Source organism: Orbicella franksi, chromosome 13 (assembly GCF_964199315.1).
Source record: "Orbicella franksi chromosome 13, jaOrbFran1.1, whole genome shotgun sequence".
In the NCBI taxonomy this organism is placed as follows: domain Eukaryota; kingdom Metazoa; phylum Cnidaria; class Anthozoa; order Scleractinia; family Merulinidae; genus Orbicella; species Orbicella franksi.
The window spans coordinates 2,764,725-2,782,705 of NC_138157.1; the positions used below are offsets into that span (position 1 = coordinate 2,764,725).

At 40.0% G+C, this 17,981-nt stretch overlaps 1 protein-coding gene across 2 annotated transcripts in view; it reads right to left on the reverse strand.

The window, feature by feature from the left end:
* The window catches only part of LOC145466343 (protein mono-ADP-ribosyltransferase PARP14-like), a 25,437-nt gene continuing 7,456 nt past the window's right edge, over window positions 1–17,981 (reverse strand). For both annotated transcript variants that reach the window (XM_081450058.1, XM_081450057.1), the window contains exons 4-11: window positions 14,585–14,884; window positions 13,629–13,868; window positions 12,846–13,085; window positions 9,531–11,863; window positions 6,006–6,230; window positions 1,869–3,444; window positions 1,062–1,388; window positions 1–622 (exon numbers count right to left, since the gene is read on the reverse strand). In XM_081450058.1, coding sequence (XP_081306184.1) covers window positions 336–622; window positions 1,062–1,388; window positions 1,869–3,444; window positions 6,006–6,230; window positions 9,531–11,863; window positions 12,846–13,085; window positions 13,629–13,868; window positions 14,585–14,884 — 5,528 coding nt within the window. In that variant the 3' untranslated portion in view covers window positions 1–335. The remainder of the gene's footprint in view (window positions 623–1,061; window positions 1,389–1,868; window positions 3,445–6,005; window positions 6,231–9,530; window positions 11,864–12,845; window positions 13,086–13,628; window positions 13,869–14,584; window positions 14,885–17,981) is intronic.

Sequence of the window (17,981 nt, forward strand, 5' to 3'; positions counted from 1 at the left end):
CCCCCGCCGCGTACGCCTATGCGTATTTGAATAAAACCTAAAATACCAAACACTTTTTTTGAACCCCACCTCTATATAGGTCTAGTGTAGGCGTTCCCATGACTATATTAATCATTGGCCGTTGCCAAGTTTAAGTAATTTATTTAATGTTTGGTTGTTTCTTATTGCACCCTAAATCTAAGTTTAGGTATGTCTGTCTGGAAACACAGATTAAAAATAACTGTCTGCAAAATGGTTACAACAAAATGCTGTTGGAGAAGTACAGTGACGCACTCCCTCCAATGTCTAAAGTTTTTAAATTTTCAAGCAAGAGCATTTTACTGATAGTGGTATCATCACTGAAAAGTGATTAGGTACTCGGGATAACATTGCCAGTCGTAAAACACGACAAAGATTCGCGGGTTAGGATTCTGATCCACCACGCTATCAAAGATGTCTGTGGGATCGCTGGGGTTCTTTGCAGGAGGCGTAAGAAGGCCCTGTCTTCCAACTGTGTACTCACCAGCCAGGACTCTAGTGAAGTACATGTATCGCCATCCGTTAGCATCTGGCGGTGAGTACGTGGACCTGGCAGAGTAGGAGGCATCCAATGCAAAGTAAACTCCATTTCCATACATGGTCGCTAAAAGAAACAAACTAACGGTCAGTGGAATACTTAGAGTCGATCCCAATCTCGTCACAGTTGTGGCAAAGGTAGTTTGCTTACAAAACTTAATCGCAGGTCTGCAAGACTGCTGAGACCATCGCGATACAGGAGGAATGAAGGAAGCGAACTGGTTAAAGCCTGAACAACACTCAACCCAAACAAAAGATCATTGCTTAAGATTGCATCCAGTCAGTAACTGGACCGTACAACACATATTGCTTTCGGCCTCAACACACACGGTCTTCACGTGCTTAGGACTTCTCTGTGATTAAATTTGATTAAAATCTACGCCGCTGTATGAATATCAATACAGTAAACAACGTTGTTTTCCATATAACGCGAACTCCAAATAACTCGATTTTTTTTTAATTTCCCATGTCATTAGCTATAAGTTAATTGGCTAGTCATCTCTTACCGTTTTTTCCATGAAAGCTTCTGTTGAAACCTGTATGATTTATAAGTTGACAGTTACTGCCTGGAGTTCCGTGAAAAAGCCATTGCTCATTGCTGCCTTTTCCCTCGTCCATTTTCTGCTTTCGAATTGCATACGTTCTATACAGAACTGGATTTTGCACTCGCTCAATCTTTACAATTTGGTTACTGCACGTATTCTGGAATCTAGCCTGGACGTTTTGGTATTCTTGCACATCTCTTGAAGGATCCAGTTGACAAAGATGTACGGTCGTTTCATTACCTTGTGGATCCTTTGGTTGAGGAGTCCAGTGATCTGGTACTTGAACACCTGGAAAAGAATGAACAAAAAGGTTGTTTTTTCAGCTTTGGTTTTACGCCAAAAACAAAGTGTTTAGCTCAACACTTAAAAAAAGGATGCCTTGTTGCAAGAGCCCAAAACCAGGGCAAAGGGAGGCTGGGTTTCCTAAAAGGATCGTATTCCTTACCAATGTATTTAAGTGTAGTCTTAACAAAACTTAACATGATTGCTCAAAAATCTAAGAGGTTTTAAATGCTTGGAAGAGACAAGATCGCTAGAATATGATGTTGATAGTTGTCTTAGTTACAAAAATAAACCAGGGAAGTCTTACACAAGGCTTAGCAGAAAGCAATGAGGTTCAAAAACAAGGTCAACTTTAATCTGACCGGGGTAAGTTATAAACAGTCTGTGAAAGACACGCACTCCATCTGTAAGAGCAGCTAGGAAAGAGGCACTATAAGCTACAAAAACAGGAGTTAAGGTTCTTATTTATTTCATTAATTATCTTACTTTTTCGATCAACTCTTTTAACTTCGGTGATGATGGTGCCATATGGGTCTTTCACCCGCATTGTGGTTAAGTCAACTATGTAATCGTCTCCCTCCTCTGAAGTAAGTATCACTGTGTTTTTCTTATCGTGATGGGCCAGCTCAATCTTGGCGTTTACGTGGCTTTCGTAACGAACGAAGTTAGTGCCATCATGATACATCCACTGGATATCTTTCGAAAGCGCCTCTGCTCGCTTACGTTCGTGCTCTTCTTCTCGTATTTGATGCAACATTTCGTGGATCTCTCCCACGACGTTAAGGATATCGTCACTTTGTCCTTGCACTACAATGCGTTCCACCATTTTCTCCACCGATACTGAAACATCGTATCGTTGTTCAAGTGTGTTTATTTTTCGAAAATGTCCTTTCGAAAATAATTTGATTGCTTCGTTTTCAATAACCCGCTTTGTTGACTTCTCTTTCATAACTTCATTGATTTCGTTCATCGCTCCTTGTAGGTCTCCTCTACTACCAGCAAAGATCACAAGGTCAAGATCTTTGTTGTAACCATTTACGGGGATTTTTCCAGTTGAGGCATCTTTATCTGAATCTCCTAAACCAAGAAAACCTCCAAACGTTGAAAAAACTCGGCGGAAGATTCCACGTTTCTCAGTGGTCGTTTCCCCAGACGCTTCTTTTATTGCCAAACGGACTTCTTTAATCATGTCTGTTTGGAAAACAATCATCTTAATAAGCTGCAAGGACGTGGGTTGCTTGTCACTGAAGCCACGAATCGCGGAGAGCATTGTGTCGGCGCATGACTTCGCAGAAACTCCAAGGTTTCCAGTTCCAATGGCAGGGAATGAAATGGATGTAAAGCGCCTTTTCTCGGCTTCCTGAAGACACTTCATTACCGAGGCTTTGATGCTTCTAGTGTCAGTGGAAGCTGAAGGGACTATATGGAAAATGTATCCTGCTCTCAAATGACCTGCTCTTGTAACAACGACAGATCCTGGAGGTTGAGGGCCTTGTTTAGAGCACTCTCTCTGAATGGAATCGCCTCCTGACCTTAAAATCGCTGCACCTGCACCTCCCCTCCTCAGATCTAGCTCAGGGTTAGATATGATGACGATGGCGTCTGTGTCCTCTTTTGTGATGTCGCCAGGTTGGACTTTGAAGCACAGTGTTCCCACGTTTGTTTCAAGGTGATCTGGGTTTCGCTCTCGTACTGGAGAAAAGGTGGCGGTCTGAGATGAAGATGCCTTGGAACGCTCTGTAGTGGCCCTTAGATGCGGTTTTTTAACTGAATGTGCTTTCTTTCCAACCAGAATGGGGGTGTTTTTCTCGTTCCTTTGTTTCAACTCTGCTTCGAAAGCCTGGACCGTCGGATGATCTTGATCGTATAGAACAAACCTGACTTCTTTGAGTGAAGTAGCAGGATTCTTCTGGTTGAACGATATAACCTCGTCAAAATAAATCGCGGCAACATCAGCACGAGGAAATTGAAGCGTGCCAGTCCCAATTGCAGGAAATGCAATGGTAGTCATTCCCCTGCTCGTAGCTTCTTGAAGGCATTTTGTGACTAACCTCTTCAAAACCTGTGGACGCAGAACATTACCATTGAATATTTATAAACTACCATTAACTATTTATTACCTATTATTTAACAACTGAGATACTACGCGCGCTCGGATTGGTCAAAAGAGTTGCTAAACCTATGTTCTGTTGTACCGGTAAACCACGGTTCACGATCTATGGCAGCTCTACGAGGGAACTAGAGAACTCGGAACTCTAGCGATAACAAATGTAATAAACAGTTCTTCCTTTCACTGGCTGAGATATCAATAACACGAATATCTTTTCATTCAAGGAAAAAAAGGACCAGAAGTTGGTCGTCATATAGCTTAATTCTTTGAATACCAACCACGCATATATGCGTAATTAATGGTCGTGCTCTTTGTACCACTTGTGACGTCATCAATTTAAATGTCATCAGATATTCTTGATAAGCAGATAGTAGTACTAGGCTAGCCCTTTCCGCACAATGGTCAGGTTTAGATATCGACGACATTCCGACGTCGCAAATCGAAAAACAAGGTTATCAGTTTTGGTGCAAAAACGGTGGTAAAATGGTCCACAACGCCTATGATTAATCAAGGTCCATTTCTAGGCTTCGCCCTTAATTAACATCCAACTTTTCACTGCAGCCAGAAAGAACATACAATGCAAAAGGTAGCCAGTGGAAAAGGGCAGAGAAAAACAGGAAGGAAAGGGCCAACAAACGAAATTGAGAATGGTTAATGGCAAAAAAAAAAGTCCAAATTTTGGCTTATGTGCATGTCCGTAATTGAAGTTTTGCTCAAGTTTGTACCTAACCCTCGAAAAATCTCTCCTTTTAGTAAAAAAAATGCTTTTTAAGCAAAACTTAGGCTTAGTTAGCGTCATGGCAGCTAAAAAACCTGATTAAACGGTTAAAAACGGTATTTTTTGGCGAAAGTTTGGTATTCAAAGGGTTAAGGCTTTATCTTTTTTTTTCTCACAGCAAAAATTTTACGCCAACTCCGGTTACACTTGAGATTAAAATTAAGGAAGTTTTAAACCCTTTTTTCGCTGCTTTGCACGGATCTGTGAAGGACGAAGTCAGGTGGGCTTGACTGATAAATTTGGGTTGTCAAAACAAAAAGGGGGAAAGATTTATTTCTATCAGAAATGTTGAGCTTAAACTCACTGCATGCATACATGCATAACACGATAAATGAATTTGGTTTCTATAAGCTTAGCTTTCAAGCTATAGTTTTCTTTTAGCAAAATACAGAGAAATATGGACTTCATAGCTTTCAGCATAAGAAAATAAATTCTGAATAAATTTTGGAAGCAGCGTTTCTTTAACTAACCTTTATTTCACTCGCAAAACTTTGGAAAGTTGTCGTTAAACACTGCGATGAATTACTTCGCAAAGCACATGAAGTTAGGTCGACAGTTTGGACTACTTGCACACTTTTCGTACAGCCTTTTACTTTCGTCATAACCAATTCCACCGTCAGAATAGAGACTTTTGAGTTAATTAATATATTTTTTGCCTTTCACCGATAGCCTTTTCCTTTCCTTTCTTAAAACTTTCTTAGCGTGAAATGTTTTCGTCGCTTTGTTCTGCGGATTTCGTGTCCGGCGCGGAGTCTGCGCTTTCATTTTTTCAGTCGCTGTGATTGGTTTGTCGCGTCATCTCGATCTCGCAATTTGATCACGAAAGTACAATAAATCTTCCTCTCATTGACAAACTTTTTCTATAGTTATTTCATAAAAGCGATAGACCACTCTTTCTATGAGTTTACCGGCGCAATAAACCACTTGGGATGTTGGGAGAACATCGCTTTTCTCGTGTTCTCCCAACATCCCGCGTGGTTTATTGCGCCGGTAAACCCATAGAAAGAGTGGTCTATTACTTAACCTAAATATGAGTACCGGATCAATTACGAGAACATTGTATCAGTTGAGTTCAGCGCTGTCAGCCGTGAAGGGCTATCCTGCATAAATATTCCAGTTTGCTTGCACTTTCGATGGGCAAAGGAGCTTTCATTGTTTTGTCTCTTTTTATCGTAAAGTGCAAATTATCTTGATAACCAATGAACCTCAAGAGGACGATATTCTAACGGAAGAACAACGCTTAAGGAGCAATAAAAACCGGAAGAAACAAGGAAAGGTCGTCTGGAAATAAATCAAAGGTGACATAACTAGCCAGTCTCCGAAAACGGATTAAGCTAGTGATTTTGAGACGGACAATTATTAAGTATCACACAAATAATACAGTCTGATGCAGTCAAACTGAATCATCATGACGACCTTTGAAAGCTCGAAATAAACTAATTAGTTGTTACTTACTAGCTGAGAACCAAGGTAACTAAGATAAAAGGTGAAGGAAAATTGTTGGCTAAATGTACATGGCACCTGATTTGATATAAAATTTACAAAAACTTGATTGGAACTTTCGGAAAGTTTGCATTGATTGGACGGCAAAGTAGTTAAGCCTGTTCACAGCCGTTATTGTTAGAGCCCTTTGAGTCCGCGCTCGTTCAACTCCCGATCGTTCACAGCTCGCTTTTACTTTATCAGCGCCCTCTACAATATCAACTATCAATTGATCATGATAATTCTACTTTACTTTTTTGCCCTTTCCATTGTCCCACTCAGAGCAGATGGCAAAGATGACTGCCTTGCACTGGAGATTTCCCGGCTGGGTGTTTACAGCAATGTCGCCGACAGCCACATGGCCTATATTGGTACATTCCTGTTGTAAGCTTGGTCCAGCAGCTTGGCTTAGGGCCCTTGCACAAGGATTCTGCGTCAAGTTAAGATTCGATGCCGCTGTACCAACTAAAATGTCCGCCTGGAAGAGAAAACGGAAGTGACTGTTGGCTACAGGACCAAATACTAAAAGCGAAGTCCTTTCTTAGTCACGGCATCAAATAATGTCTATCTAACCCGTTAAGTTAATGATACCATCGAGTCATGGTACGATCGAGAAATGCTGAGAGGACAGAAACCGCATACTGACAGGAAAGTATTGAACAAAAGCCTTCTGAGAGGACATGTGGTTACTGGATAGTGAAAAATCACAACGGTACAAAAAAAAAAGAGTTGCAGAAATTTATTAGTTTTATTGCAAATTTTTGCTTTGAAATTTAAATGCTTGACACATATGTTCTCTGCATCATTGTGTACAGCATTAGGTAGCTGTTTACGATGCGTGGATGGGAAGGCCAGGACCGGAACGTCAGTGGACGCGGGAAACTCTCGCTAGTCCCGTCGTGTCGTCAAGGCCAAAATGCTATTTCGTATAAGACGGCGACGTCAATTACTCGAGCTATACATAAAACCTTTTGGATCGTGTGTACTAACGTCATCCGCTATCGACTGTTGATCGATACCCTCAATCGATACCCTCGATCGACATCTTGATCGGTAGTCGATCGACATCCCGATCGATATTCGGTCGACACTCGATCGACACTTAATCAACCATCGGTCGATAATCGGCCGAGTGTAGATCGAGTGTCGACCGAGGTGTAGATGGAGTGTCTCTCGACCGCTGATGCCTTTAGTACACATGATCCAAGCTTTTCGCAGAACCATTGACATCCTTAGAGATGGTACCCTGCGAGCAGTTGTTTTCTCCTACGCCGAATGAGAGAGAAACCACTGCGAGCAACCTTTTGCTTTTCCATCGAGCATACGCGAGTTCGTCTCGCCCCATGTGATGGATTTATCTTCAGTTCCATTTGTTCGCTAGAGGTGTTTGTACAACGGCGAAGTATTATCGTGTTTGTGGTCTAAATCTAAAGCCTAAATTTTAGGCTTTCTTGCCTTTTCGCGTACGGGATTGCTGAGCTCGTTGAACACAATACTCTAAACATCAATACGAATCTAACAGGGAGAATACGATCGAAGGCGGGTTTGTAAAAGCTGTCTCAAGCGACTAGACGTCATCAAAAGTAAACACAGAGGCTCCCTCAAAGCACTAGAACAGGAACTTCCAGCGATGTAGAGCACAATCTCGAATGAACGTCTTTCAACAACATAACCCAGATCGTAACCTTTCGCAGTGGAGTTGGACTTTGATCACTTCACGGTGGACACGGTAAAACGCAGCAGTTATGTTGGTGTCCGCATGTGTGCGAGACTAAACCAGCTTTTAAAACTCGTTTTACCAGTTCAAAGTTGATTTATTCGTTCATGGCGCAGGACTGGGGTTAACGCAAAGGAACGAGCAGTTGCTCGCAGCGGTTTCTCTCTCGTTCGGCGTAAGAGAAACCAACCTCTCGCAGGGTGCAGAGATGGTAGAGATCGTATCCTATTAAGCTTAAACGATGGTGAACAGACGCTGAAATTATCTTTAAACACGTTTGCATGAAGCAAACATTCCTGCTCTGTCAGTATTTTAAAATAAAGAATCCAGAATTTCCTTATGAAGAGATCTTATCGACTTGGTGAAGAAGGCTTTTTGCCAGCAGAGCTTAAAGCGAATATTTCAAATTCCATCTATAATTGAAACAAATGAAACAAACACTAATATAATTCCGGGTGGTATAAGAAAATGAAATAAACATCAATTTGAGAATGTGCATTTATTTGCTCGATGGATGCTCTCAAGGCACGTAACAATCGTATTTTCAATCAAAACCTTTCGGAAACCGCTCAAAATCCTGCAGGATTCTTCGAGAAAAATACTTTGGCACTTTGGCATACCTCGATGAAAGCTGTGCCTGAGTATATGAGAAAAAGAAAAATGTATAGAAAACTAAGAAAATATTGCGGCTACTCACCAACATAGCTCTGGGCTTATATAACTTCATAAGGGGTTTGGGTGGGCTTATAAACGGGGAGGCTTATATCCGGTGGGGGGGGGGGGGGGAGTGGGGAGGCATATAAGCGGAGTAAAAAAACAAAAAAAGCATTTCGTAACGACGAGATAAAACGTATCTGAGAAACGATTTAAGGTTAACATACTATTGTATTTAGAGCTATTACCCTACATGTATTGCCCTATCCATTAGCCTATAACTTTCGATAAAAAATTTAATATTTGTTCTGAGAAACGCGAAAGGAACGAACTTATTCAAAAGATGGCCTTATATCCCGGCGGGAGGGCGTATATCCGGAATACTATCTTTGTTAGCAAATAGAAGGGATTATATCCGGGGGGTCTTATAACCTGGGGGGCTTTAACGCGGGATGTTATGGTATGTGATTATCCAAGCGATGTCCCGTCATGTCGAAGAGTGTGGGAGAACGAATCTGCAATGTCCTACATTTTGACTTCGCAGAGGTCAGCGGTAAGAGATCGTAGAGGTTCGTAGCGCCATGTTTCCGCTAAACTCGACGCTAAACTCGAAATTGTATTACTTAAAATCTGATATTCAATGAAAGGGTAATACTTTTAAGCTGTAAAAGCAGTTATTTTCATTGAAACTCGCGTTTAAAAGGTATAATCAATTACTAAATCTCGAAGTGTTTTCTGTCTCAACTCGTGAAATTCATTGTTCCGAAAGCTTCCGAAAAGTCACGGACTATCTTTCTTTACTGACTGACTTACTCACTTACTCCCGGACTTAGTGACGTATTGGTGACTGTCTAAGGCAGTAACCACAAAAATCACTGACTTGTCGGAATTGTCAAAATGTACTGAATTATCTTTGCTACCCCAATATATTCATCGATAGTCTTTTGAAATTTCTGCCCCATTTCGGCAAAGTAAATCAAAATTTTGTCCCGAATAGTTCCGTATTTAAAATTTTATTTGCATTACTTTTGCTCTGCACCTTAGTTCTTGCATTGAGCAGAAATGCGATTTTAGCGCTTTCTTAAGGCTCGGCCTTACGAGCGCAACATTTAAACGCAACACATCACAACATTATTGGGCGCAACATGTAGCGAGCGTTTGGCCAACCTGTTGCGACGTGTTGCGACATGTTGGGTGTTGCTGGCTCAAGTTTGAAAATGGTCAAATTTCAGCCAACACACCCAACTTGTCGCCATATAGTCGCAACAGGGTGGCCAATCGCGTGCAACATGTTGCGCACAACAGTGTTACGATATGTTGCATTCACATGTTGTGATCGTTGGGCCGGGGCTTCACGGTGTTTTGTAAATTGACATAATATTATATAAACATTTTAGCCATGAATACCTGTTCTTTGGCCAGATCGCTGCTTTTCACTGTGATACGAATTCCTTGAGTTATCAAGGATCTCGGAGGCCCCATCATTGCCATTCCCTTTGTTTTACTAACAATTCCAGCCATAGAGGTTGTAGGTCTACCTCTCTTTAGATCGGTAAAATTCCTCTCTGTTCCAAATCTCCTTCTCAATTCATCCGCGAACACCTTCACTGTTGCGTCATCGTTGTTGATGAGGTGGATCTCTGATAGCTTGCAATGTGGGTGTTCTTTGTAGAATTCGCGGACAGTATTCAAAATGACTTTAGCGCAAAGGTCAAGAGGAAAGTTGAAGACACCAGAACTGACTGCTGGAATGGCAATTGATGTCAGGTCTTTTGCCTTTTTGAGAGAACTTGCGACTGCATACCTCAGGTAACGTTCCTGCTTCGTTTCTTCTTCATTTCTTCTTGTTCTGTCCGCGTCGGAATCCCATCTAGGTCCATAAGCATGGATAACGTGTTTGCAAGGCAACATTCCGGCGGTGGTAATATGTGTTTGACCTTCAAGTAGAGGACCATTCTCTATCACAAAAGCGTCACACTCGTCTTGAATCTTTTTACCACCTGCTTTAACAATTGCTGCTGCAAGGCCTCCAACGTGTCTTAATTCACCATTAGCGGCATTAACAATGACATCTACGCGATCTTTCGTTATGTCTCCTTTCATGACTGAAATGGTTTTTCCCTCTTTTGTCGAGTAGCTACAAAACAATTCTGCGGCCGACAGTACTTCTTCTTTTTCTTCTTCTTCTTCTTCTTCTTCTTCTTCTTCTTCCTCCTCCGCCTCTACATCTACAACGGCTTCGTCTTCACCACATTCAGTGGTCAAGATAACGCACTTATTCTTTTCCTCTACTGTTTTCAGGAAACTAGGCCCTTTGTCTCCTAAGAAAAATTTCTTCATCCCAGGCTTGTCAACTGAAACAGAGTCTTTCTTAACAGCATCAATGACTTCGTTAAGCTGTGGCAAGCACCTCTGTAGTCCTTCGGCGGTGCCTGAAACTTTGATCCCTTTATAATCGGTGGTAACTCTCATGTCAATTGAACAACTGGAAAGTTCTCTTTTAATGCCATCAAGCTTTTCTTTCCACACTGTGAAAATGAATTTTGCGGATCCTGCCTCTGTTGGGACTGTGGCATGTAAAATTGTGTTGAAGTCCAAAAACATTTTAACTTCATGGTAACTTTCCTCAATATCTTTGGCAATTCCACTGACCCATATGGTGCTGGCATGATTATCAACTGTTATTCCAACTTTAAATTTTGATGTCAGTGAAGACTGAAGATCTTTCCACTCGCGGGTCCCAAGCACTTGGGCATTCTCAGGTGTCAAATGATGACTCTTCTCACCAATGGCATTCTGCAACTCATTTTCGGCTGCTTTTGTGCTCCTTGAATCAACACCAACCACCTGAACCTCGTTGGCACTTTGACTTTGATCGAAAAGGACTACCGCTTGTATGGACGTCTTTCCTAACAGGTCCTGTATGTATCTGGAAACGTCTGGTCTTTTTAAAACATTAATGACGTTGGTCGGTAGCTCAGTTGTCTGCTCGACTACTTTGGAAATAAAAGTGAATACGTCAACTTTGACCTCCTGAAGAAGTTTTCGAGGACCTTTTAAACACAGGTTTTGACCGTCGCTATCGACGCTGATGCTCAAATGGCGGTGCTTTTGCATAAGTGTTTGACACAGACCTGACATTTCTAACAGAATAAGCCTGGACTTGGGGATGTTGGTTTCGGTGACTTGTACCACAGTCTTCATGAGCTCCGTATCTTCTTTAACTTCGTCAATCAGCCCTTGCAACTTTTTTCTTACTTGTTCCACGAATGCCTCTTTACCAACGAGCAGGGCTATTCGCTTGTGATTATCAAAAGAGACCTCAAAATTAGATGGTCCTTGACTGGGACTGTACTTCTGCCAACGTTGTGCTATCTCGTCGAAGATTTCTGAACCAATGGAAATTTCATCTTTTTTAAAGCTATGCAAGAAACGTTCCAAGATCTCTGTCTTTTCTTTCCACGACTGCTCAGTGTCTCTCTTGCCTTTTTCTGAAGGAGAGATAGTGATGATCGAGTTCTGAGAGTCCCTTGAGAGTTCAACTTCGTGCTCTTTGAGCAAAGTTTGCAGTTCAGGGTCATGGCTCATCCGAATATATTCAAAGACTTTTGAATCAAACGGGATTTTCGTTTTTTTCGTTGAAGTATCTTCAAGGAAAGGATAGTGTGGCTTCACATCCAAGTTTTGTCCTTCAAGGGTATGGCCTTGAGATTGACTCTTGGCCGTGACATTTTGAACACCTGTGAAGAAAAAAGATGATAAGATGATAAGATTGGATGATATTCTTGAGAATTAACTTCACTATTATACTCCGCAAATTGACTGGGGTTGAAATCTGGCCCCTAATTTCGTGATGTTTCAGTTGTACTTTTAATGTGAAGTAAAAGACGTTTTCGGATGTTGTCCTTCAGTAGCATTTTCAAGAACAATACAAAAGTTCAAAACCAATTACCCATTACCATCACCATTAATTATAAAGGTTAATTCGAGTAACTGCATTGTGACTGATAGATAGATAAAAGATGCAAGGAAAATTAGCGATGTTATAGTTATTTAGGTATTATTCTATACCATCTTCAGACCCCTGTCTCCTACCTGAAGATGGTATCGAATAATACCGAGATTTATTATCGCTAATCTTCCTCGCATCTGTTGTCTATATAGTAGTCATCATGCAGTCACTCACAGTGGCGGATCCAGACCTTGAGCTAAGGGGGGGGGGGGGAAAGGGGGTAGGTGGGTGGGTGGGGGGGGGTTGTTTTGCTTGCCCTGCCGGCTTTCTTCCTTATGTGATATTTTCTTTTTTTTATTCAAAATAAGAAGGGGGCGGGGTCCGGGCCCCTCCCCTAGATCCGCCACTGACTCAGATTAACCTTTATCATTTATGTACAAACGTTAAAATGAGGCCTGAAACCACAGTGAAAATTGAGGGCTCAATTTTAACAGTAGTTTCAGGCGGTGTCTGAACTTTTGTACTGTTAATGGAAGTTTGTTTAGCTTTAATTCTCATGCTGCCTGGCTTGTGCTACGAAAACAAAACATAGATAACTGTGAGTGCAAACAACTGTAATCTATATCATTGAGTGGTTTGTAATTGTGTTACAAACAGTTTGCCACCTGTCTATGTGTTGATAGGAAATCAAACAAGTTGGGGTAGCTTTAGCCTGCCTATCGTTGCTTATTGTTAATCAGCTCTTGGCTTGAATAATAAATGTATCTTACTTGAAGGATCTTCGAAATAAACCAAGGCTTGGTCTTTTCCTTTTCTTTCCACTTGGCTGACGTCTTTTCCTCCACTCCGTTTTTCATTTTCGAAGTACAGTGCTATTGTGTCATCGGTTGTTTCTTTTTTCAATCCTGTTACCAGAATACATGAGCAGATAGGCACACGCTGCAAATGAGGCTTCTTTCCTTCGAGACCTTTGCTATCTTTGTTTACTTTGCGGAATAGCGATTCAAAATCTGAAAAATATAGAAAACAGCTTTCAATTTGATTTATTTCTTTTTTTTCCTTTCTAAAACACCGTGTGTTACTCTTTAGACTTATAGAGACTAGAAATTTTACTTTCTAAGTTAAGCACTCCATCGCTGAGTCCCATAATTTGATCATGCTTAAAATTTTATAATTGGCAGAAATGACGTCATACAGTCCTAAAATTCTAGTTTAATAATTCACTACAAAGTTTTAGACATTGCCCGTGAGACGACGTCATTTCCATACGAATGTAGCCCATGAAAAAAAATGTGATGAGATTGTTTGTTTGTGTTTTAGTTATTTTTACGGCAACAGCGAAATCAGTAATATCGGGCGAGCGAGTGACAGTTTGTAACTTTTCTTCTCTCAGCAGACCATATTTTCGAAAATTTAGTTTCCTATACCTTAATTGACAATCCCAAAACTTGTACGGTTTCAGTTTGTTTGGAAAGCCGCAAGACTCTCGATGAATAAGCGCGCCTTAATTGTCTCAATTATAGTAAAAATAAATGTAACTGATTCAAAATTACCTGGGTCAGATTCAAAAGTTGCAAGCGCGTCGTTGTTGCAACCAAGATACACTTCCACGACTTCAGCGTCACTGAACTTCTCCAAGTAAAACCGTAAGCAGTCTTCAGTGGTTGTTTCGCTGATTCCTTGTACGTGAACTTTAACTGGGTCAGGTGGTAACTTTTTCTTGGGAAGCTGGCGTACAACTGTTATAGCTTTTCCGTCTATTGCATGTGGCTTCTCAAGCAGTCGCTCTAAATCTGTTGATTCGGAGACAACAATATAAGGATTTCAGGCTAATACGTTCTGTTGCTTGCTTGCTTGCTAAGTACAAATTGATATCAGGTACAAGCATTTACTTGGATTGTCTGGTCCTTTGGGATTAGTTAGAGTGATTACTTTAGTTTTGGCTGTACGACACTCAATTGAAAACCTTTCTAAAGCTCCCTATAGATAACCCACAGTTATATTAGATAAACGGTCCTTAGCACACTGCACGTTTTCTATACTGTTTCCACATGTCCAGAGATCAAAAAGAAAGTTAATGCTTGATCTTATAATGTGACGCAAATGTAAAAATTCACACTACTGCAATACCCTAGATCTGTACCGCATGGGCTTCCCATAAAATAATAGTTCTTTTTATACATAAGAAATAGCAAAATAGATCGATCAAGGGATCAAGAAAGCAAGCAAACAAGTTAGCAAAGTTTATCACATTTATTAACTTCCTAAAATAGACTGATTAATTAGTTAACCATCTTCAATCAGTCAACCAACTCATCAATCAGTCAGTCAATGAACTGCACCCACTCTACTGATAGACGACATGGCGCACTCGTTAACTAGTTTTCCATCATTTCATGACTATTTTTCTACCCAGTGGGAACTCTCTTAAATTCCTTTTGACAACGCATAACATACAACACATAATAACTTCTATATGAAATACAGGAAGCGTCAACATCTCACATACCTTTGACCTCAAGAAAAGTTATTATTGCTTCCCCGTTGGCAGTATAATGGACGTTGGAAGTGTCACCTCCACCAGATCTTCTTGAATTCTCAAAGTAGTTTACCACTGCGTCCTCGCTAGTAGACGGTAAGATGCCGCTGACAATTATGATGATATCATTTTCATCAGTACAGCCTTCTTCCCCCACCGTGTTTTCGTCAAAGTCATCAGGATTTTCATCTTCGAATTCTTCATACAGCGAAACTTGGAGACTTGCACCACTTAAAGTGTGAGGGGAGTGTTCCACCGTTCTGAAGGCGTCTGAAATTGACAAATTTAAATCTGCCATGACACAGTGAACCCTTTCTAATGTCTAAAAATTAAATATTGTACTATCGTAGCAATGTATATTTATCCTAACATTTCTAAATAGCCCAAACACCGAGACCTGTACTTAGGAAGATGGGAGCAAAGAAGTAAGGTGCACAGTTTGAAATGGAGGAATAAGAAATTTTATCACAGAAGACTCTCATCTCTCTTCATCTGTAATAACAGAAACAAACAAACAAACAAGCAAGCAATCAAACACACAAACGACAGTAATAAACAATAGTAAACAAAAATATAAAAAAAAGGAGCAAAGTCTATTATTTGATTGAAATTTAATTGATGAGGATAAACACGGCACGTCTTTTTAGGCTTTTAGGGCGTTCCAATCCCTGGCAGACAAAAGGAGTTACAGTTTCACCGTGGCCACTTACACCCTGTATGGCAAGCCGTTTGTGGCAAAATTTAATCCTTGCAATATATGTTTAATCCTTTAAATAACGGGTTTATTTATAGATAGAAAAAGGCATTCAATCCAATGGTAAATAAAATTTTTGGTTCAATTCAATCTTTTAATTTCATGATTCAATCCAATACCTGGAATATTGATTCAATCCAATACCTAAAATATTGATTCAATCCAATACCTGGAATATTGATTCAATCCAATACCTGAAATATTGATTCAATCCAATACCTAGAATATTGATTCAATCCAATACCTCGAATATTGATGCAATCCAATACTTTGAATATTGATTCAATCCAATACCTCAAATATTGATTCAATCCAACACCTCAAATATTGGTGCAATCTTCCTGGGCCGAGCGCGGCCAACGGGAACGAGAGTAACTGAGCACTAGAGAGCACTGAAAACATGGCAGGCGAAGGAGAACTAGATTTAGAAGTTGAGTTTCCTAAGTTTCTTGCAGACATCTTGGATAAAACGGAAATAATTTTTGAGAATTTTGACTCAGAAGTTGCAGAAGTGCACGCCGAAGTTCTTGATCAAACCATTAGTCTGCTTAGGTAAATGAGGCATTGCTACAACCGCGACACAAGGGACACGGAGAATTTAGATTCCATTACTGCCGCTTTTGTAGATGTAAGTTAACCAATTTTTATGTGACAAACATATTTGTTTATTAAAAGCTGTGTGTGCTAGCTTTTTGTGGGAAATAACATAAACTGTGGCAAATTTTGTTACCACATTGGTCTTTGGTATTGTGCATATTTCTGCTGTCCAATCATTACGGCACACTAAACTTTGAACTGTAAACAAAATTTTTGCTGTGCCCTGTGCACAGTCAAACATGTTTCTCACAAAAACTGCTTGTGTAAACCTGGCTTTAAGTTATTTTTGAAATAAGAACCTTTACATTTTACAAGAGCAATCATTGAACATTGGGGTGTGTTTTAAGTTTTTCAATGTTGTTGTCTCATGTTTTGCATTATTTAACACACATGTGGTACTTCTTTCCTAAAAACGATGTTTTTCTTGATATTCTATGACAAACATGGCACCAATTTTTTGTGAATATTATCAGGTACCCAGGGCTCAAGGCTAACACTACTGCCAACTAGCCATACATTTCAGTTTTGAACAGTAGATTTTGCACTTTCACTAGCCATTGTGACAATCATGATGGAATGGAGTACTGGTCTACTGGATGAAAACAAAATTGAGAATTATCCTGACAAAGTAAAACTGAAGAGAATAGAAACAAATGAAAACAGGGAAACTATGAGTGGATTTCATGGAAATAATTGCCTTAATAAGCATATGATAAATATTTAACTATTAAAGGGAGATAAAAGAAAATGGCAACACTGATAAAAGTACATCAGAGATTGAACATAAGCATATTCAAGAAAAGCAGGGTTCGTGTTTGTGGGAGTGAAATTTTCTTAGTGATTATTATTAACATTTTAGATGCAACAAGAAATGTCCAAGATTGACCACTCTTATAAAAAAGTCAGTGAAGCTGTGTATGAAAAAGGCTGGCTGGTGCAAAGTTAGTTTTGGCTAGTGACATGAGTCCTGTTAGTAGCCATTACGCCAGTGCACCAAGAGGTTAGTCTTGTGTCCTGGGTACTTTTGAAAATAAGATAACAAATTAACCTTGCAACATTTTAACATCTGTTTTGATAAGCACCTGAAAAATCTACAAGGCAGAGTAGTGCACATGGCAGTTATCAAATGCCTTGATTTCTCTTCGGTTTAGTTGTGTTGCTAGAAGTTAGGCATTCTGTAATTCAAGCAGTTTCTGAGTTTTGTATATCAATGAAAAGGAAGATGAGAAAATAATTTACTTGATACAGGGTGAGGTTTTCTGTTGTGAATTGAGTTGCAAAAATACTTTAAGGGCCATAATCTCCTTTACCCAGCCCACACACATGTAGTATTATGCAATTGTCAGTTGCCCAAGTTTAACTGTCACTAGTTCTATATGGAACGCCAGAACTGTCTTATGATACTTTTTTTTGTTATATTGGGTGGTTATGTCATTATATTGAGTAGTTATGTTATTATATTCGGTGATTAACTCATTATACTCGGTGCTTATGTCTTTATATGCGGTGCTGTCTTCATTATATTCGGTGCTTATTCCATTATATTCGGTGCTTTTTTCATTATATTCGGTGCTTTCTTCGTTATATTCGGTGCTTTTTTCATTATATTCGGTGCTGTCTTTATTATATTCGGTGCTTACTTCATTATATTCGGTGCTTACTTCATTATATTCGGTGCTTACTTCATTATATTCGGTGCTTACTTCATTATATTCGGTGCTTACTTCATTATATTCGGTGCTTACTTCATTATATTCGGTGCTTACTTCATTATATTCGGTGCTTGCTTCATTATATTCGGTGCTTACTTCATTATATTCGGTGCTTGCTTCATTATATTCGGTGCTTACTTCATTATATTCGGTGCTTTCTTCGATATGATCGTCACCAGTCTTCGCAAGGGGTCGTACAATTTGGAGGTAGTCTAGGGAAAGCCGGGAAAAACGGGTGTCACGAAAACTCAGACCCCGAAACAGACCCCGAAAACTCAGACCCCTCGAAATTAAAAACTCAATT